General features: G+C 36.1%; 2 protein-coding genes across 2 annotated transcripts; both read right to left on the reverse strand.

The window, feature by feature from the left end:
- Positions 1-1,526: 1,526 nt before the first annotated feature.
- On the reverse strand, positions 1,527-2,657 carry LOC133323350 (putative lysozyme-like protein). The gene has a single exon (XM_061532290.1). The coding sequence runs from the start codon at positions 2,655-2,657 to the stop codon at positions 1,527-1,529; it is 1,131 nt and encodes a 376-aa protein (XP_061388274.1).
- LOC133323346 (voltage-gated potassium channel subunit beta-2-like) lies at positions 2,621-22,555 on the reverse strand. Its single transcript, XM_061532285.1, has 7 exons — positions 22,478-22,555; positions 14,462-14,532; positions 7,756-8,074; positions 6,598-6,725; positions 6,136-6,482; positions 5,855-6,073; positions 2,621-3,122 (listed from the first exon to the last, which is right to left on the reverse strand). The coding sequence occupies exons 1-7, from the start codon at positions 22,519-22,521 to the stop codon at positions 3,021-3,023; spliced, it is 1,230 nt and encodes a 409-aa protein (XP_061388269.1). The 5' UTR covers positions 22,522-22,555; the 3' UTR covers positions 2,621-3,020.
- Positions 22,556-22,955: the final 400 nt, after the last annotated feature.

Below are 22,955 nucleotides of genomic sequence, written 5' to 3' on the forward strand. Positions count from 1 at the left end.
GGGTCACTTCGAAAATTAATTTTATAACGGTAAATATAGAGAAAAACGCGGTTTCATGGATTTTCCATTTGAAACTTAAATAACTTATTTACTTTATAACGGATTTATACTATTCTTTTTTTCTATCGAAGAGTACAATTTTTCCTTTCAAACAAGATATATATTTGGTAAATCGGTTGAGGATTGGCTGAGTTACAGCGGTTGAAATGTGAAAAAATACGCATAAAGTGACAAAATTTATTTTTCTTCGGACTGTACGATGAAATTATGATATCAAGCCATATAAGTTTTATTATATTACGGGGAAGAAAATTAAATTAGCTTTCGAAAATGATAAAAATCAAAAAAATCGGTTAAAAAATGAATGACTTATACACATTTTTGTATTGATTCTATGCATATTCTCTAAAGGAAATATGGGTCTATCTCGTTTCCCTTTGCCTGTTGCAAACATAACGGTTTGTAACAGGAAACGATACAGGCCCATATTTCCTTTAGAGAATATGCATAGAATCAATACAAAAATGTGTATAAGTCATTCATTTTTTAACCGATTTTTTTGATTTTTATCATTTTCGAAAGCTAATTTAATTTTCTTCCCCGTAATATAATAAAACTTATATGGCTTGATATCATAATTTCATCGTACAGTCCGAAGAAAAATAAATTTTGTCACTTTATGCGTATTTTTTCATATTTCAACCGCTGTACCTCAGCCAATCCTCAACCGATTTACCAAATATATATCTTGTTTGAAAGGAAAAATTGTACTCTTCGATAGAAAAAAAGAATAGTATAAATCCGTTATAAAGTAAATAAGTTATTTAAGTTTCAAATGGAAAATCCATGAAACCGCGTTTTTCTCTATATTTACCGTTATAAAATTAAATTTCGAAGTGACCCAGAAAAACCAAAGGTATTTTCGTGGTCCAGGGACTTCAACTAAACAGAATTGGTACAATAGAACCCCTGAAAAAATTTTTTTTGTTATTTTGTAGCACAGTGTTATTATTTTGTTTATATAAGTATTTTCATTTTTATAATTTTTGAAGTTATATTTTTTTGGTTGTCTAAATGTTGTATTTTAAGATTTTTTTTGTTTCGATTTTCATTTTTTGTTCTCAATAATAAAAAAACGAATCATAAGCACTTTTTTGTGTGTAAGTTTGTTTTCTTACATATTTTTTTGGGATTTTATTTATTTTTTTTTTTGGTATTATTATTATTTTTTTTTTGTAATCACTACAGATTGTGTTTTTTAATTCTTTGTTTTTGTATTGAATATAAGATTTTTTGCTTCTTCTGTTTTCTCTGTGAATATTACTTAGCTATATAGTTTGGAGGAAAGACAATAGAAATGTAGAAGATTTTGTTGTTGTTGTAATTGTAAACAGTAGTATGACACTATACTGCTAGGAAGAAATGTAACGAGCTGGTTGGAAGGAGTGGGAGGAGGAGGCGGAGGAATCGAGGGAGTTTTGGGGTAGGTGGATAGGAAGTATATTAGAAAAATCATAGCTCCTGCCTTAGAAGGCCATACTCGTTCGCCTACCACCAACACCGGGCCCGGCACGAAATGCCCCTCCACCACCACCGCCACCACGTGGAAGACCGCCATGCGAAACACTGCGTCCCATACGAGTCTCACTACCACGACGCTCACGCGCTTTACGCAACAAATCCGAGGTGCTCGGACGACGACTGGTGCTTGCCGATGAGCAAACACTGCGTTTACTGCCGGACATAATGTCCGATGTTGACGAACGTCTGACATTTTGCGACGACGAGGCAAATGCATGAGGCGACAAAAAGTACGGTGACGGAGAACTTGCCTGTGAACGCGACATTTCGTAGCGATGATGTGAGGCGGATGATGGCTGTTGCAGATATTGTGTCGAGCCACCGTGGCCGCCGTCGCCACCGCCGGTGAGGTGTATCAGTTGGCTGCTGGAACGGTTGTCATCGTTCGAACTGTTGCGACGTGTCGAGTATGGTGACTGGGGATAATCGATTAGTAGATTTTCCGACTCTTCATTGTCTACCGATTCGATTTTCAAATAGGGTGGCATGCGATTATACGGCTGATGGATGTGATGATGATGATAATACTGATCGCTTAGGTTCAGTTCGCTGCCATTGGCATTGTAGCCGCCGCCGACGCCGCCACAGACGACATTGCCGCTAACCAAGCCAATACCGCTGCCATTCAGATCGTCAGCATTATCACCACCACTGCTGCCACCTCCACCGCTACCACTACCTTTGCTGGGTGCCAATAAATTTGTCGACTGGGAATTGGCCTTGTTCTGGCCGGAGCTACCATTGCGCAAACCACTGTATAAGGACTTAATGTGAAAATCAAGGGATCGGAAATTCAAGAGGGAACGTTTTTTGGGGATTTTGGCTGCTGGCTCGGGTTGTGGTAGGGGTGGTGCTTCGACATCACCATTATTGTTGTTGTGGTTCTGGCGGAAACCAGAATTTCCATTGATTAGATCGTGATCCAAATTGTTGTTGTTTAATGTATCAATTTGTATGGTATTTGTTGTTGTTGTTGTTCCAGTTGTGATTCCTGTCGTTCCTGTTATCGTTAAACCATCTAAACGATTTGTTCTTGCGGTTGTTGTTGTTTTATTATTATCCAAACTATATGACATATTTTGAGAAAAACGTTGTTGCTGCTGATACTGCTGTTGTTGTAATTGCTGTTGTTGTTGCTGCTGCTGTTGTTGTTGTAATTGTAAATCATGTTTACTTATTGTTGTTGTCATTGTTGTACTACTTAAACTAGTTTTACTACTAATTGCTTTAATAAATTTATTATCAATATCTAAAGACTCCTTTCGTCACTGAATAACGCAAAAGCCCTGCTTAGAGGCATCCTTTGCATCGCCGTCTTCACCGCAAAACGCCGAGACCTCATCATTTTTGGGTGATTCTTGCCCACAGGGTCCCATGCCGCTGCTGCCGCCGGCGACACCGCCACTAAGGCTTGGGGGCCCCTGAGGGCAGGCTGATTGTCACCGAAGTGCCAGCGTTGATATCATCGGCGGTCGCACCGGTTTATTCTCTAATATTCGTTCCAATTCGAGCATAACACTGGTCGACAAGCGTGGCAGTAACTGGAAATAGAAAGAAGAACACAAATTGATTTGTTTGAGGTTTAATAAATCTACGGATATTTTATGAATCTGAACTCCTCCTCATGTTTAATGTGTGGAGAAGATATTTTATACATATATGAGACAAGAGACTCAGATCTTTAATAGTTATATTTCCAAGTCCTTTTTACATAAAAGACTGAAACGGATCAACTTTATCCTTATTTATTTTTTATTAAATCTTTTATTAATTCAGACCCTTTATTACTGATGTATCATCGGGACGAATTGTGATAAGTAGCTCATAGACAGACGTATCGTTAGCCCAAATGGAAAGGATTAGAATGTGGGAGAGAATTAGATCGACTTCAACCGGATCGATGTTTGCATGATGAAATATGCCCTTAACTTCCTGGAAAGGAGCTTGTGGAAAATGGAATAGTAGAGTACAACGAGAAACTACACTCCATACTTAGAAGGAAACACCTTGGGAGAAATATCTTTCACAGGTCTTCTGTATTAGGCAGATCATTCACAGATATTTTTTTTTGCAATGGGTCTAACATCTCCTCACCTTTATTGTTGGGTGGAGTTATTTTTTACAAATACCAGACAGATCCATGCCCTTTGTAAAAAGGAGAAAGTAAATTTCATTCGAAGGATTTTTGCGGACACAAGGCCTCCAGAGTTAGGGTGTATTCGAGAGACCTATTAAGAAAAATGCCTTCCAGAGGTCTTTTGTAGATATTTTTCAATGGATCTGAAAACTTCCTCAGGTTTACTGTTGCGAGAATATAATCTCTACAGATATGAGACAAGACACGGAGGAAGGCCCGGACAATGTGAAACAAGTTCTTCTATGGAAGGCAGATCTTTTACTCTATTCAATAAATCTTAAAACCATTTCTAGGTTTCCTGTTGGGAAGTAGATTCCCCGATCTTTTGCAGATAGAAAAACCTTCTTTCACAATACATTCGATAGGATGTCTTGTTGTAAAAGACAGGAATAGAAGAAGAATATAAGGTACACGAAAGTTATTTTAATGTACTTTTAGGAATAGAGTATTCGACAGTTCCCGTATGGAAAATATCTTTGAAAGTCCTTTTCTAGAAGAGAGATATTTCACAGATTTTTTGGGACACTATATTTTCCGCTGTTTTTCTATAGACACAATAAGTTCTATAGGTCTATTACGGATACGGTATTTTGTGGATGAAAGTCCCGCCACAGATCTTCCGTGGGTGGAAACTCATATCTGTAGACGAGAAGACCTCCCATAGGTCTTCTATAATATTTTAATGGATAGAGGGCTTCGCATGTGCTGTTCTAAGGCTAAAAACCCTTCCACCAGTCTTCAAAAAGTAGGAGACCGCGAATACGTCCCAAATTGTCTTCTGTGGATAGAAAACCCTCCCAAAGAATATATACAGATATACGGCTACAATGAAGACCTCTTTCAGAAGACCGTCATTAGGACATATAGAACAGAAGACCTTCTCCAGGTCACCTTTAAAATTAAGACTTGGAGGATAGAGAAGGCCCTTTCCAGATCCATAAAGAATATATCAAGGTCGTTTACATTATAGAAGGCTTTCTATAGGGCATGTGACTTTATCAAGATATTCTATAGTATAGTAGACCTTTTTCAGGTCTATTCTACCTCAAAGAACTTCCGAGTTTCTACATAAAACAAGTTCTTCTAAAAGGCGGGTGACTTTCAAAATATCTTCTATAGGATAGGCTTTCTATAGGGCATGTGACTTTCTCAGGATATTCTATAGTATAGTAGACCTTTTTCAGGTCTATTCTACCTCAAAGAACTTCAGAGTTTCTACATAAAACAAGTTCTTCTAAAAGGCGGATGACTTTCAAAATATCTTCTATAGGACTTTCAAAATATCTTCTAACGACTCTTCTGCGTAGCAGACTCTCTACAGGTCCATTCTAGAATAGATGATATAATAAAAGGTCTTATAGAGGGCTGTTGGTTCCATTTCTTAAGATCTTCAATAGGATAGTATAACTCGTTCAGGTCTATTTAAAATTTAAAAATTTCTAGTCTTCTTTAAAAAAAAGTAGTATTGTAACCTTCAATTTAAAACCAGGAGACCGTATTCAGGATGTCTATAGAACAGAAGACTTTCTCCAAATCTTCTATAAATTTCAGACCTAGCTGAGATAGGAGACCATCTAAGATAAACTCTAGAATAGAAGACCTCAAAGTCTTCTACATAAAAATAATTATTTCAGGTCGTTTGTAGAATTTAGGATACCCATGTCTTCATTACGAAATAAGACCTCCAGTTCGTCAATATAATATGAGCTTTCAAGATCTTCTCTTCCTCCAGATCACAAGGTCTTCTATATGATAGGGGACATTCTCCTCGTATTCTATAGGATAAGAGTTCTTTTAATAACATCTAGGTCTTCAATATGATATAAAACTTTATTCGGGTCTTCTTTCACAAAGTTTTAAATATAATAGACCTTATTCACGCCATTTGTAGGATAGAAAATCTCCTATAAGTTTAAAGACGTTTTCGTCATCTTCCAGGCCATTAATAGATAGTAAACTTTGTCCAGGTTTTTTTTTTATAGAATAAGAGGCCTTATTTAGATTTTATATAGGGTAGGATAACCTGCCAATGCATTCTACAGGACAGGAGAAATTATCCATGTATTTTATAGGTAACTTTATAAATTCTTCTTACTCAAGGCTTTGTAGACGGTCTTCTAAAACATTACTTCTTACCTGTAATGATTGCAAACTTTGATGCAATTGTTCAGCAGAAGTGGCACCTAAAAGTAAACACTGTACAGGTTCATGTTTTAGCGACCAGGCAATGGACAATTGAGATGGTGTACATCCCAGCTTTTCGGCCAATGCGGCTAAATCTTTCAAACGATCACAATGGCGGCGACCTTCTTCCATGCGTTCCTTATTCCAACTACCCTGAGGTGATAAGGCAGCCTGAAATGAAAACAAAACAAATTCCTTCATTTGTAATTGCATTCTTCAATGCTTCAACTTACATTCCGATTGACTTCATCTTCAGTCCATGAATAACTATGACTTTTCGTTTTAAATGAGCCTTTTGGTAAAAAGATTTTTTCACCATTTTGTGCATCACTTAAGGCCATCGATAGTGGACCCCAGGCCATGAGGCCAACACCGATTTTATTATACATTTCCGGTAAATACAATTCGCATTTCTCGCGGCAGAACATATGGTATTCGGATTGTTCGACAATCGGTGTTATACAATTAAACTGACGGCAGTTGGTGTAGGCCTCCATTATTTCCACCTGAGACCAGCGGGCTGTGCCCCAGTACATGGCCCAGCCCTGTTGGATGACATAGTTCATGGCACGTACAACTTCTGTTTGGGGGAAAATTCAAATAAAGAAAATAAAAAGGAGAAATTTAAATTAGCTTCATATAATATCATATGGGGGAAGTTGTTTCTTTTTTTTTGGAGTTTGGGAGAATCGTACCTTCCATTGGACACATAGCATCCGCTTTATGTATGATCACAATATCAATATATTGCAATTGCAAACGTTGTAAGCTTGCTTTTACGGATTCTATAATATGCTTTCGTGAAAGGCCACGTTCCTCAGATCTGTAAAAAGAGAGATGAGATATAGAGAAAGTGCAAATGATGAGTATATTTGTAGTTGTGTGTGAGTGTGTGTGTGTGTGTAAATGCTAATGAATGTAAATTAAATTACCTTAGAAACTAACAACTAGACTAAAGATAATTTAATTTAATTGTGCAAATAGTGTGACTTAGTTTAGATTGAAATTTACGTTTTCTATAATAATTGAAAAATATATTCCTTGAACAAATATTATTTTATAGTCCTTGAAAAAATATTCTTAAAAAATCCACGCCTTATTGATGGTCCTTGAAAAAATATTCTTAAAAAATCCACGCCTTATTGATGGTCCTTGAAAAAATATTCTTAAAAAATCCACGCCTTATTGATGGTCCTTGAAAAAATATTCTTAAAAAATCCACGCCTTATTGATGGTCCTTGAAAAAATATTCTTAAAAAATCCACGCCTTATTGATGGTCCTTGAAAAAATATTCTTAAAAAATCCACGCCTTATTGATGGTCCTTGAAAAAATATTCTTAAAAAATCCACGCCTTATTGCTGTGGTGGTCCTTGAAAAAATATTCTTAAAAAATCCACGCCTTATTGATGGTCCTTGAAAAAATATTCTTAAAAAATCCACGCCTTATTGATGGTCCTTGAAAAAATATTCTTAAAAAATCCACGCCTTATTGAATGTCCTTGAAAAAATATTCTTAAAAAATCCACGCCTTATTGATGGTCCTTGAAAAAATATTCTTAAAAAAATCAACGCCTTATTGATGGTCCTTGAAAAAATATTCTTCAAAAATTTCACGCCTTATTGATGGTCCTTGAAAAAATATTCTTTAAAAAATCCACTCTTTATTGATGGTCCTTGAAAAATATTTTTAAAAAATCCACACCTGTTAGTAGACCTTGACAAACAATTTTAAAAAAATCCGCGCCTATTAATGTTTTTTTAATGTTTTTTCCGCGCCTAAGGTAGTCCTTTAAAAATTCTTATAAAATTATTAAATATTATTAGTAAAAAAATTAAACATTGTTTACTTACTTGGTACTCCAATAGACTTTCGTAGTTATAACATAGGCGGTTCTCTTCCAACCCGTCCTTTGTAAGATTTTACCAATTTCCGTTTCTGAATGCGCCTCCGATATATCGAACAAATTGATACCGCTCTCAATGGCCAGCTTAAGTATGGCTTCGGCCTGTTCATCGCTGACACCCGGTGAAAAGACCGGCCATGTACCTAAGCCTACATTGCTGACGCGCAAACCGCTCTTACCCAAATTCTTGTAACGCAAGCCGGGCGTTGGTGTTGAGCCCGGCCGTAGCGGTAGAGCTGGATTTGAACCCAAACTCAGAGAACGGCCTGGCGTTGTTGATGATGATAGTGTTGTAGTATTTAGGGGAATAGTAAGAAACATTTTTTGATCGATCAGTTAATTTCTTACAAAAATTATTTTCTTTTCCGTTTTAACGAGTAACACATAACAAATTTTCTCAACATTTATACAAAACACAAATTGAAGAATTCCAATGAAATTCTTCTTCAATTTTTGTTTTTCACAAACATTATTCTAACGTGCGTCTAAGACAAGAACAAGAAGAAAACCAACTGAACTGAAGTAATGCGTAAGCAACTAAAAACAAAACTAAAGGGAGAACATGATTTGTTAGGAAAATACGAATAGAAATATTGTATAAGAAAAATAATTGTTGTTTTGTTTTTTCGTCTTGGATACTTGTTTGCGTTTTTGGGTTCAATTAAAATTAGTCAACTTCAAATCAATAAGTAAAAGGAGAAGGAAAAACGGAAAACGCCGAAATAACACGAAGTACAGTAGTTACTTGATAAAGAGAATACGTATTTTATGTGAAGGATTAGTTCTCGAAAAAATATTCTTAAAAAATATAGTCCTTGAAAAAAACGAAGTCTAATATAGTCCCTAAAATATAATTTAAAAAAAATCCTCGCCTAATATAACCCTTCGAAAAATATTCTCAAAATATACCACGCCTAATATAGCCCTTGACAAAATAGTTCTAAGAAATCCGAGCGTATGATAGCCCCTCCAAAAAGTCCTAATACAGTTACAATTAAAAACAAGTGAAAAAGGCTTAAGTTCGACCGGGCCGAACTTTGGATACCTTCCACCATAGATATACTGACAGGAACTTGAAATGAAAATATAAGGGAACATAGCAAAAAGTGGACTCATACCGACATTTCTACAAACCGATTATGTAAACCATGATACAACTTTCAAAAAGTTTTAATGCCTAATGGCTAATGAGGGTGTATACACTTTGACACGGTGAAAATGAGGCTCATCGAAATATTGGTTCTAGACCCCATGTTTCTTTGGACAAAATTTGCTTCATAAAGTTTTGATTTTATCCAAACTTTGCCCATCTTATTATTTCAAACTTAGTTTAAGTTCGAAGATAAGGAATATCGGTCCACTCCATCTGGTACCTCCCACAGAGGGGTTAGGCCTAAATGCGGGTTATAGTTCATTTATAGTTCATTATCAAAACTTACATTCTAGTTTTTTTAATTCGATATCCCCCGCAGGTGAAATGATTGCAACAGAGTTTTGGAACCAAACCCAAAACCCGGAACAAATCAGATAACTATTTTAATATAAAAATGGGGTTATATGGGAACTACCCCAAAAAGATGGCGAATATTAATAATTTTTGGTATACGACTACAAAATACCAAATTCCAACGCATTCGGTAGAAAAACGCGCTCAAGAACCCCAAAATACCGAAAATTTGGGGTACCCTTGTATGGGGGCTATCAAAAAAAAAAAAAAAAATTACCTATATTTATAATTTTGGAGGGTGGAGGGATTTGGTATCTATTAAGAACTCAAAATACTAAATTACAGACAATTCGGTGGAAAATAGATCAAAACCCCCAAAATACAGAAAATTGGAAGGTACCGTTACATGGGGGCTACCAGAGAAAGTGGACCTATATTCATAATTTTTTGTGGAGACATTTAGTACCCAATAGGAACCCAATGTACCAAATTTCAGGAATTCGGATGAAAAATGCGCTCAAGAACCGCAAAATACCGAAAATTGGGGGGTACCGATGCCTAAACGTGGACTGGTATATCCCATCTTCGAACTTGACTGCAGACAAAAGTCAAAACTATGCAAAATTTCAGCAACAGACGGACAGATGGCTAGATCGTTTTAGAATTTTACCTTGATGAAGAATATATACTTTATAGGGTCGGAAATGAATTTTTCGATGAGTTACAAACGGAATGAAAAAATTAATATACCCTCCATACTATGGGGAAGGTATAAAAAAATTTATATAATATATCACCTATAGAATGTAGAATCGCTCTTAAGCTCTCCTATAGAATATACTCGCCCTTCAGCTCGCTTATAGAATGTACACCCGGCATTCAGCTCGCCTATAGAATATAGATTCGACCTTCAGCCCGCCTATAAAATGTAGTCTCGCCCTTCAGTTCGCCTATAGAATATAGGCTTGTCCTTCAGCTCGCCTATAGAATGTAGACTCGCCCTTCAGTTTGCCTAAAGAATGTAGTCCCGCCCTTTAGCTTTCGTTTATAATATAGACTCGGCCTTCTGTGAGCCTATATAATATAGACTCGCCCTTCACCTCGCCTGCAGAATGTATACTCGATTTTCAGCTCGCCTATAGAAAATATTAGCCCTTTAGCTAGCCTATAAAATACAGACTCGCCCTTTAGATTGCCAAAAAAAAACAGATACGGCCTTCAACCCCCTAAAGCGTAGAGACTCGCCCTTCAGCCTAACTATAGAACGTAGACTCGACCTTCATCTCGCCCATAAAATATCGACTCGCCTATCAGCACGCCTATAGAATGTAGACTCGGCTTTCAGCTCGCCTATAGAATGTAGACCTTTAGTTTTCGTTTATAATATAGACTCGCTCTTTAGCTTGCCTATAGAATATAGACTAGCCCTTCAGATCGCCTATAGAATATAGACTCGCCCTTCAGGGCATATATACGATGTATAAACCTTCTCCTCTGCTATGGAAGATCTTGTGGTTTTCTATAAATTAAGATACATCTATTCTTATGAGGGATATCTAGTGAGAACCGTTCTTATCGCCACAATCCTAGTTCCAGTATAGATAGCGTTTTAAAAAGATATTCCAAAAATCACCTTATCAAGTATCTACTGTACCCTCGCGTTTATAATAGAATATTATGTCATTGTATATAGTATAAGTAATAGAAAGAAGTAAGAAAATGGGTAGTAGAGAGAGTTAGTGATAGTTATGATTTTTATTACCTTTACGTTATTTTTTGTTTGAAGCGAAAGAAATATGATTAATTATTATTACAGAAATACAAAATGAAAACACATAAAAAACACTCTAACGAGGGTTATACATTTATATACAGCAATTCTTATTGTCCTTATATACAGCCAATCCGACAGTAATGAAATGAATTGTTGATTGTCTCACATTTACTTAATAGCAGCTACAATGATAGAAAACAAGTCTGACCAATGACAACGAGGTGGTCCCTATGGTTTCCTTATTGTCTGTCCTTCCTTATTGAAAACACGCAGTCAGTCTGCTGCGTGTTCCATTTGATTGACATTTCAATGACCCGTTTGGCGATTACTCGAAATACTATATTAATAACAAAATTTTAACACGATTGGATTGTTCAATTGCATTATTGAACACTTGATGATTGTTGTAAGACCGACCAGTGGACGTTGGGGGATTTTCAATTGAAAATAATTAGTTTGCCATAACCTACCACAATTTGGATAATAATGATTTTTTCGTTTTTCAAAGATCTATATTTTTATGTACTTTTTAAATAAGGAAGTAATTTTTGAAATCTGTTATTTTTAGAAATAAAAAACATCGAATAATGTAGATTGGAATTATGAAAATAGTCTGTAAATATTGTAAAATTAGTATAGCCTATAATAGTAATAGTAAATTACCGAATTTTCTACTGGACGTCTACTCTTTGTAAATATCTTTACAATTTATCTCTACAATTTAGACGTCGCAAACAATGTAATTCCTCATAAAGATTTCCTTATAATCACATACTAATACTTCCGGCTGGTCATTTCGAAACAGTATTTCTAGCGGGGGAATAATTGCAACAGGATTTAAATAATGTTTTGAATTGGAAATATTCGCAGCTCAAAAATATTCCCTCCTCGACTCTTTTGTGTTTGACTGTAAGTAATTTCTTCTAATGATTTATGGAGAGTTCGTTCAAATCTTATCAAAGTTCAGTAGTCCAGGTAAAGAACAAGAAAAACGTGAGCGTAAGCAAATCGAGATTTGCAGGAGACAGAATGAAGTCCGAAAATTCTACTAACGGGTGAAACTCCAAACCGAAGGCTTTGGTGCAGGCACATCCTCCTGTAGAGATAAAGAAGGAAACCTGCTGACAGATACAGACAGCGTGCTGAGGATACCCCAGAACCAATAAGGGATGATTGTATACAGTGTATACCACCTAGCCAAGATGAAGTCAGAATAGCAATCAATCGGCTGAAGAATAATAAAGCAACCGGTACCGATGGGTTACAAGTCGAACTATTCAAGACTGGTAGTAAGGAGTTGTAAGGAGCACCAGCTGATTAGTACAATTTGACTAGAAAAATGCATGCCCAATGATTGGAACCTCAGCATGTTACTCGCCTACACCGATGATATCGACATAATGGGTCGACCACTGAGAGCGGTAACAGCTACCTTTGAACAAATTGAGAAGAAGTCTGCCAAAGTGTGTCTGGCAATAAACGGCGAGAAGACCAAGCTGATGGTATCAACGAATGACATCAGAGTTGAAATTCGGAGAAGGATATAAATGGCTAACAAATGCTACTATGGTCTGAGCACACTATACAAGACGCTGATACAACCCCCATTCAGATCTTTAGATAATATGACGTGCTTCACTTGTCTGTAGAAACATCCTTACCTCCTCTATTGATACTTCTTTAATCCCTTCAGCTCGTTTATAGATAATACTTTCTAGTTGTGTGCAAATATCCCTTCAGTCCGTCCATACAAATTCCCTTCACCCCTTTCTATAAAGACTAATTTAAGCTCGTATATAAATAATCTCAAAAGTGGCACCCTTCATATCGTCTATATAGACTTCCTTCAGCTCGTCCACTCTAAAGACTCTCTAAAGACACCCTTCAGCTCGTCTATAAAGACTCCCTTCAGCTCGTCTATAAAGACTCCCTTCAGCTCGTCTATAAAGACTCCCTTCAGCTAGTCTATAATCGTGCATCATCTTCAGTTGTTGAATCGTGATTCCGTGATCTAGTTCTTTAGTATAAATATTCCAGACACATACCTTCAGTTTCGTCAACCTGTGATCAGAAAATCCTCGTTCCTGTAGTATTTGCCCTTCCTGTTGTTTTGCCCTTCAGTTCGCCTATAGTTCGAGTAGGTCAGTTCAAATAGTATCGCCATTCAGCTCGCCCACAGCATATAGACTAACCAAAATATTATAGTCTTGCTCTTCACCTTGCCTAAAGAATATAATCTCGCTCTTCAGCTTTCCTATAGAATATATTTTCACTCTTTAGCTGGCATAAAGAATATAGCTTCGCCCTTCACCACTTCTATAGAGTGTAGTCTCGCCCTTCAGGCTCACCATTCAGCTCGTCTGTAGAGTGTATAATTTTACTCTTCAGCTCATCAATATAATATAGTATCGCCCTTCCACTCGACTTTCAGATGGTCTATGAAATGTAGTCACGGCTTTCAACTCGTGTTTAGAATGTAAACTCGATTTCAGGTCATCTTCAGAATTATAAAGCTTCTAATAACTATAAAAAATTAATTATTCATCATTTAACAAATGTGTAACTGTTTCGACTCGCTTATAGAATATACTCTCGACCTTCAGCTAGCCTACAGATAAAGGGTCGCACTTCAACTTCTCTATGGAATGTAGTCACGGCCAAAAACTGATCAAAGAATATAGTCTAGTTCTTCAGCTCGCATACTAATGATTAACCCGCCTTTCCTATAAAAGAGTCACTGCCTTCAACTCACTTTTAGAATACAAACTCGATTTTCAGAAATTCTACGGAATGTAGTCACGACCTCAAAATTGTCTTTAGAATGTAAACTCGGCTTTCAAGTCATCTAAAGGTCTATACAACTTCTAATATCTATAAAACTATTTTTTAACTTATAAAAAATATGTAATTGTTGTTTCTTTTGTTGTTATTTTCAGGTAAACTCATGTCCTTGGTAAGCAATACTCCTTTTTAAAATGTAATTTTTTAAAAAAGTTTTTGGATTAAATTGATGAAAAATGGAAATTAGTAATTGAAATGTTTTTACAAAAGGTTTAAATAATATCGCTGTTAATTATTCCTCGCCACATCTAAAACACACAAAATCAACCAAATATTTGGTAATTACTTTAAAAAACACAAACTTTTACAAAAAACAATAATTACATAAAACCACAAAAACAATTACAACAATTATGGAATAACAATATATAAACCACACAATCATAGGATTGTTTCAACCCAAATAACCAACAACTATAAATAATATCGATATAAACTAAACTTTCTAAGTTAAATCGATAGACAAACTAACTAAAAAACAATAACAACAAACCAACGTAGAAGAAATCCAAAAGCAATATTAAATATATATCGAAATACAAAAACAAGAAACACAGTATTGAAAAAAGTGATTTGTTAAAGTTTTGATACCGAAATCAAGATGACCGCCCGTACCACTGAACTCCTCCATGCAATCGAGTGATGCTATTGGGGCTCGACACCTGCAAGGAAACGGAAATAAAAAGTGAAAGAGTAGTACGTTAATATAAGTTGCGGAACTTAGGAGAAAACTTAAAATAAGTTTTATTTTACTTAAGATAAAGAAAGGGGTTCTATTAGCTGACAGTTTATTAAGAAGAGAAAAATCATTAAAAGTAATCAAAACTTAATTTTTAAATTTATTTTTTGGTAAACCAGCCCTTTTTTCCTTAAGAACGCCATTTAGAAATTTACTGTTTCCTTATATTAATTGCCTTAAAATACCTGAAATTATTTAATGACAACATAGCGTCTTTATTTCATTATAGCCCAACATCATCAAAATTATGATTTCTTTTTAAATCGACACTATTTCGTAGTTTTTCCCACATAAATTACATTAATTTTTAACATCTGACTGCTGTCCGTCCTCCATGTTACGGCTTCCTATTTGCACAACTCTTCTTTATCCTCTTGCTGTTGATGTTCTTCATCTTTAGAATCAACAGGATTTGCACTTCTCATCATAAATCCCTTGTGTCAGCAAAAGCTGCAGGATAGTTAAACAAAACAAACATAGCAATACAAAAACAACAACAGAACAAAAAATACTGTTGAATATAAGCTCTTTAACAGAAATCCGCTTTGCTCAACATTTATTATGTAAATTAACTGCAAAAATCTCTACAAAAGTAGAGCAAGGCACAATAAAAAGACCGAAAAAAAAAACATGAAATGAACCGAACTACACCAGGCCTGGATGGTAAACATAATTTGTTTATTCTATGGCTACCTAGTGTACAACTATATAAATCCATTGTGGGTCCTGCAGTATGAACGATCGTTGTTTGTTTTTTTTTCTGTTCTTTACATAGAAATTAAAATAATGAAGTGGTCTAGGATTCATGACAGGATGATGACGATGAGTTACAATGTCCTGGTTTACTCTTTAATTAGTTTGCTGGGTTTATAACAATAATAGAAATTTTTTTCCTCTTCGGTTTGTTTAAATATACGTATGTTCCTTAGAGGAACTCCGTACTTTTCGTCTTTGTGTACTATTTTCAGATCTTGTATAGATCTCGTCTATAAAGTCTCCTTGCCGCACTTATATAGAGACCACTTTTAGGTCCACAATTAAAGCACACTCTACGTCGTCCAAAGCTAACGCAAGAATATTCTGAATATATAAGACACACTTCAGAGCCTCTATTAAGACTCCTCTCAGTTCTTTTATAAAGACTTCCTGTTTCAGGTCGTGTATAAAGACTCCCTTCTGATCAAAATACTTCATGCTTCTGCTCGCCTTAATGACCCTCTTCAGCTCATCTAAATATACTCTATAAAGACTCCCTTCAGCTTGTCTATAGAGGATCCCTTTAGATCGTCTATAAAGATTCCCTTCATCTCGTCTATAAAGGCTGCCTTCTTCATCCCGCCCATAAAAACTCTCATCTTCAGCTCGTCTAAAAAGACTCCCTTCAGCTCGTCTATAAAGACTCCCTTCAGCGCGTCTATAAAGACTCCCTTCAGTTCGTGTGTAAAGACTCCCTTCAGCTCGTCTATAAAGACTCTCTTTAGCTGGTCTATAGAGACTCCCTTCAGATTGTCTATAAAGACTCCCTTCAGATGGTCTATGAAGACTTCTTTCAGCGCATCTATGAAGACTTCTTCCAGAACTACTATAAAGTCTACCTTCAGCTCGTCTAAAAATACTCCATTCAGTTCGTCAGTAAAGACTTCCTTCGGCTCGTCTAAAAAGACTTACTCCAGCTCTTGTCCTTCCCTTTTTCGGCACGTCTATGAATACTTTCTGCTTCAGGTCGTCTATAAAAACTTTCTTCTTCAGGTCGTCTTTAAAGACTTCCTTCATAACGTCTATAAAAACTCCCCGTCAGGTCGTCGATAGAGACTCACTTCAGTTTGTCTATAGGAGCTCCCTTAAGATCGTCTATAAAGACTGCCTTTAGGATCTCTACGAAGATTTCCAGTATCAGCTCGTCTATGGGGAAGCTACAGATAATCACATTAGCTTATCCATATAGACTCCCTTGAGCTCCTCCTGTAGAAACTCCCTTGACCTCTTCCTATTCAGACTCCCTTGAGCTCCTTTATGAAGTCTTACTGCTATAGCTCTCAGCTTTAGCTCATCTCAAGTGATTCCCTGCTTCAACTCTACGTCTATGCAAAAACTCTGCTTCAGATGGTTTATAGAGCACGGGATCTACAACGACGTACTTTGTAAAGATCTATAGAATGTAAAATCGCTCTTTAGGTCGTCTATATGATGTCCATATAAATGATCTTCTGTTCGACTAAGTTTGTCAGCTAAGCTCGTTTATATAAAGTTCGTATTCAAATAAATGCATCCTTCAGTCTCGAAAACTTTTGTATAGACTTCACGCTCTTCACCTGAAGTATACAAACTCGACCTTTAGATTTTATTTTAATAGAACTCGGTCTTCAGCTCATCTAAAGCTTAAAGATTTGTACTTCAGTTCGCCAATAGAAGATTGACTTGACATTTAGAATATTGCCTAGATTTTCAGCTGGCCTCAATGATAAATTATCGGCTATACGAAATATACTCGACCTTCACTTCGTTAATACAGAACTCCACCTCTTCTGTACATTATAGTCTCGACCTTCATCTCTCCTATACAGTATAAACACGGTCTTCAGCTCGCCTATACAGTATTGACACGGCCTTCAACTCGCCTTTACAGTATAGATACCGCCTTCAGCTCGCCTATACAGTATAGACACGACCTTCAGTCGCCTATACAGTATAGACTCGGCCTTCATCTCTCCAATACAGTATAGATTCGGCGTTCTACTGGCTAGACAGTATAGACTCGGCCTTCAACTCGCCCATACAGTATAAACTCGGCTTTCAACCCGCCTTTACAGTACAAACTCTGCATCCAGCTTATTCGTACTGTATTGACTTCACGTTCAGATCGCTTATATTCGGTATAGACTCGGCATTCACCTCATTCTTTCATAATTACTTGTCTGGACCTAGTAATGATTCGGCCGTCAGATTGCATATACACTGTAGCCTCGGCTTTCATATCTCTTATAGAGTATAGAATCAATTTAAACTAGTCTATAGCATCTACTCTCCTATACAATATAGACTAGACCTTAAGCTCTACTATAGAATATCGACTCGGTCTTTAGCTCGCTTACGGATTCTATAGAGAACTTCTTCTATATAAAGAAGACCCACATAGAATGTATTCTATTTATCTCTGCCTATTGATGGGTTTCTGTCTATAACGCCATGTACTCCCTCTCCAATCTAGCTAATAACCATTTCCAGTTTCCATTCTTATCTGTAGCAACTGGCATCAATTACGATTTTGCAATTAAATTTCATGATAATGATGATTGTAATGGTGATGGTAGTGGTGGGTAATACCACCCTCTGCCTCCCATTACACATTTCTGAGGAAAGGAATTACTCTTTGCATTATTCACACTTTCAACTACACACAGTACTTTGGCTCTGATGGCTAATGTAATTCTGATGATGATGGGGCTAGTGCTGCTGGTCCCGTTGTTGATAATTGTTGTTATTTGTATTTCGGAGATTCGACGTATTCGCATGTTTTGTTTCGTTTGTTGGCAGGATGGTTGTGGTTGCCTGTTTTTTGGTTGGTTATTACACGTTGGTTGTTTCTCTCTCTCTCTCTGTGTGTATCGTGGCTGCCAATATTAAAGCGCGTATCATTACCGAATGACCTTGAACCACTTTAATATGAATGTGGGTGTCTATATTCATGTTGGTGTGTGTTTGTGTTGTATTTTGAGTGTTGACTCTTTTTGCCATTTGTCCATATCGATGCGACATAAGGGAACAGCAATTCGCAATATGTAATGCATTTGCTGCTGTTGCCATTGTTGTAATAGGAAAATATGTTTGTGTTTGTTTGTGTGGATGTTCTGTATGTGTGTCTGCATATGTTAATGGCCCCTAATGATGCAGTATACCCTATTGTGCCCCATAAAGAAATATATTGCTTGCCGATAAGAAATTATGTACTTTTCGTTTCCATATTTTTATGACACTTTTTTTTAAATTTGCATGCTTTAAACACCACTTGTTTAGGGTTTGGGCGGGACATTGTTATTTATGGTACTTAAATACTGTAGTATATTAAATGTTTAGAATATGTACACGGAGTCTACATCGCCCGTGCCATAGTTCGGATTTGAAATTGTTTATTGAACATAGTTCATGACTTCGGATCGCTTATGGAATATATGCTCGGCTTTCAACTCCAATACGGAATATAGAATCGGTCTTTAGATCTCGTGTGACACTAACCAGCTGGTCTATACAGGATAGACTCATCTTCGGACGATTCAGATGTGTAACAATTAAATTAAACTTTCAAAGCGTCCAAAGACAATGTTGAGACTTATAAAGCATGGGTTTCAATAACATGCGAATCGACGACAATCCTACAATGCAATGTGAGAATTCTCGAAATTCTAGTAGTCAGTTTGTATTTCGCTGCTGACACGATGACTTTATGTTAAAACGATCAGTCAATGATTGTGCGATCGTCAGAGGATTACGACTGTTCATCGCATCATATAACTACTGATTAGTGAAAAGAATTGTGAGTATTGAGGATCTAATACTCGGTGGTTCATCTATAAAGACTCACATCGCTCATATATCTCCTATCGATTATAAATACTTCTTTGAACTCAATAGAGACGATTAAACATTTAGCTAACCTATATAATATAGACTATAACTTCAGCTCACTAATATAATATACCCTCGGTCCTCAGCTTGTCTATTCAGTATAGATTTGACCTTCAGCTAGTATATTTAGTATATATTGCCCTCGGCTAGTTTATACTGTAGATTACAGTATAAAATCCACCTAAACTCTTCTGTAGGTTCTATAGTATAGTCTCGGCCTTCAGCTCGCCTATACAGTATATACTCGGCCTTCAGCTCGCCTATACAGTATATACTCGGCCTTCAGCTCGCCTATACAGTATATACTCGGCCTTCAGCTCGCCTATACAGTATAGACTCGGCCTTCAGGTCGCATATACAGTATAGACTCGGCCTTCAGGTCGCATATACAGTATAGACTCGGCCTTCAGCTCGCCTATACAATATAGACTCGGCCGCTCGCCTTATAACTCGGCCTTTATCGCCTACAGTATAGACTCGGCCTTCAGCTCGCCTATACAGTATGAACTCGACCTTTAGCTCGCCTATACAGTATAGACTCGGCCTTTAGCTCGCCTACACAGTATAGACTCGGCCTTTAGCTCGCCTATACAGTATGAACTCGACCTTCAGCTCGCCTATACAGTATAGTCACGGCCTTCAGCTCGTCCATACAGTATATACTCGGCTTTCAAATCATCAATACAGTGTAGGCTCGGCCCTTTGCTCGTCCATATGGCATCGACTCGGCTTTCATTACGCCTATACGATAAAGTCTCGGCCTTCAGCTCGTTTATACAGTATAAACTCGGCCTTCAACTCGTTCGTACGGTACAAACACGGCCTTTAGGTCAATACAGTATAATGTCGGCCTTCCGTACCTTTTGTGCTATGCACAGGTAAAAGAAGCTTTAGGCGAATAATACAATTATTTGTAAACATTAATTAAACAAGGAAGGTATTCTTCTGGTATTCTGAAAATAATACTCCGAAACAAGTTTGTTCACAAAGACTTCTAGAAGGCAGAATGACTTCTTACTAAAGAAGATTATCTAGTTATGGGTGAGCTCTATTTGTTTCTGTATTCTGAACTTGTTCTTATGAAAATTCTCATCCTATAGATGAGTCCTATTGAAGACGGGGCTTATGTAAATTAATTGAAAGGACAAATAGAATATATTTTGGGTCTAAAACTACCCTAGAATTTGAAAGTTACAGTACCCCACAACGTATACACTATATTACATAGAAAATATCACTCATACGCAAAAGTACGAAAAAACAGCGAAAATGTCATTGAATTCTGATCGGGCGTGGATTTTTTAAAATGATTTTTTCAGGAACTATTAAAAAGGCGTGAATTTTGAAAATTTTCAAATTAATTGATGCACTTTCTGAGAAGTGCTACAAAATTCTAAAATTTAGTTGGGGTCTATGACAAAATATGGAGCTTCATTGAATTTTTTCCCCACCTATAATGGGATGTTTCGTAATGGGGAGGATATGTCCTCTGAGAATCTTAATTCCTATTTAAAACCACGAAAACGACACTGTAGAGGCTAGAGGTAATTTATACTAGAGGCTATAAATGACAAAAAATTGGTCGGGACCCTTATTGGAAGGTTATTACCATATATTAACCTTTATTCAAATATTTCATCAACAAGGTTATTTTATACTTTGAGATATCGAGGAAAAAAATTACTGACACTTATGTTGGAAAAAATGGACCTAAGAATCGGGTGGTTCGTGATGTGGAAAAACTAACCTTAAATTCCAAATTAAAACCACTTTGTCTGAAAAATTAAAATTGTCGATATGAAAAATGTAACCCCTTTATAGTCCCTGAAAAAATCCACGCCTTTGGAGTCCCCCAAAAAATAATTCTAAAAAAAACAACTCTTTTTGAAGTGTCTGAAAAAAATAATTTAAAAAAATCCAGGCCATGAAAAATTAATTAAAAAAACACGCTCAGGATGGGTCATGAAAATTTAATTTAAAAAACACGCTCAGGATGGGTCATGAAAATTTAATTTAAAAAAATTTTCGCCCTTGGTAGTCCATGAAAAAATAATTTAATTTATAGTCCCTGAAAAAAATAATAATTTTAAAAAATCTACGCCTGAAAAAAATAAATTTAAAAATTTAAAAAATCTACGCCTTTTAAAGTCCCTGAAAAAATTAACATGGACTACCAAGGCCATGAAAAAAAATAATTTTAAAAATCTACGCCTTTTATAGTCCCTGAAAAAAATATTTTTAAAAATCCCTGAGAAAGAAATTTAAAAAAACTACGCCTTTTAAATTCCCTGAAAAAAAAAATAATTTAAAAATCCAGGCCTTTGGAGTCCCTGAAAAAATAATTCTAAAAAAACAACTCTTTTTGAAATGCCTGAAAAATTAATTTCAAAAAATCCAGGCCATGAAAAATAATGAAAAAAATCACCCTTAGGATGGGTCATGAAAATTTAATTTTAAAAAATCTACGCATCCATGAAAAAATAATTTAATTTATAGTCCCTGAAAAAAAAAATTAAAAAATTTACGCCTTTGAAGTCCCTGAAAAAATAATTCTAATTAATTTCAAAAAATCCAGGCCACGAAAAATTAATGAAAAAATCACGCTTAGTATGGGTCATGAAATTTTAATTTTAAAAAATCTACGCCCTTGGTAGTTCATGAAAAAATAATTTAAAAAAATCCACGCTTATGACAGGCCATTTAAAATTAATTTAAAAAATCGTACCTTGGCGTATGATTGATATTTCCGTTGCAATATTGTTTATACGTTATGGGGTACAATATGGCGTATAAGAAACATACATATTAGACAATTACGTATACGTTTGATGATGTTTTAAATTTATTTTTTAAATTAACACGAAATTTAGGATTCTAATTCATTAAATTTCAATTTTACTTTATTATGAAATCATTTGTTTAAATTTAATTTATTATTTGTGTTAATAAAAACACAAAAAATAATTGATTGCCTATCCCAAGGTTTGTGTACCAGATAGATCAAACACCACAGTCCCGCAGCATTTAATTAACTTAATGGGCATTTTTTTGTAAATAAAACTAAATGTTAGAGTCCAAGAGAAACTTTTGCTGCCATGTCATGTCATTTGGCATAAAATTGCATTAAGTTAAAATCGGTTTATTCATTTGTTTGTATGTGTGTGTGTGTGAGTCAGAGTTAGACAGACCAAATATCGTCATCATCATCATCGTCGTCATCATGACAAACTATTGAATTAAAATACCTGTAAATTGTTACGGGATTTGAATCTTCACTTGTATTGTCCATATTGTTGTTATTATCATTGGGATTGTTGTTGGCATTATTGCTGCTGCTGTTGTTGTTGTTATTTATAACATTTTGTGTTGCACCGCCGCCAGCACCAGCTCCTCCTCCACCGGGGACTATGACCGTTGTTGTGGTTGTTCCGGCAACAACTGGTATTGCTGTTGTGCTCACAATGCCAATGCCACCAACAAATCCCAAAAGATTTGATGTCAAGGTAGCTGGTGGACCAATACCAGTTGTTGTGTGTTGATGCTGCTGCAGATGATGCTGGTGGTGTTGTTGGTGTGGACCTCCACCACCTCCTGAAACTGAACTGCTTTGCAATTGCTGCTGTGTTACTGATATAAATGTATTATTGCCTGAGGTTGGTGCTGTTGTTGTTGCTGAGGCGGCGGCTATTGTTGCTTGACCTGCTGCTGTTGTTGTTGTTGCTC

This window comes from Musca vetustissima, unplaced genomic scaffold (assembly GCF_032173495.1).
Source record: "Musca vetustissima isolate MV318-11 ecotype Yass unplaced genomic scaffold, APGP_CSIRO_Mvet_v1 utg13423, whole genome shotgun sequence".
In the NCBI taxonomy this organism is placed as follows: domain Eukaryota; kingdom Metazoa; phylum Arthropoda; class Insecta; order Diptera; family Muscidae; genus Musca; species Musca vetustissima.

Bases quoted from the DNA above. Each gene is read 5' to 3' on its own strand.
- LOC133323350 (XM_061532290.1), bottom strand. From the start codon at position 2,657: ATGTCATATAGTTTGGATAATAATAAAACAACAACAACCGCAAGAACA.
- LOC133323346 (XM_061532285.1), bottom strand. From the start codon at position 22,521: ATGGACAATACAAGTGAAGATTCAAATCCCGTAACAATTTACAG. The intron at 6,483-6,597 runs GTACGATTCTCC...TCCCCCAAACAG, and splicing joins TGCTATGTGTCCAATGGAAG to AAGTTGTACGTGCCATGAAC. The intron at 6,074-6,135 runs GTAAGTTGAAGC...TTTTCATTTCAG, and splicing joins AAGATGAAGTCAATCGGAAT to GCTGCCTTATCACCTCAGGG.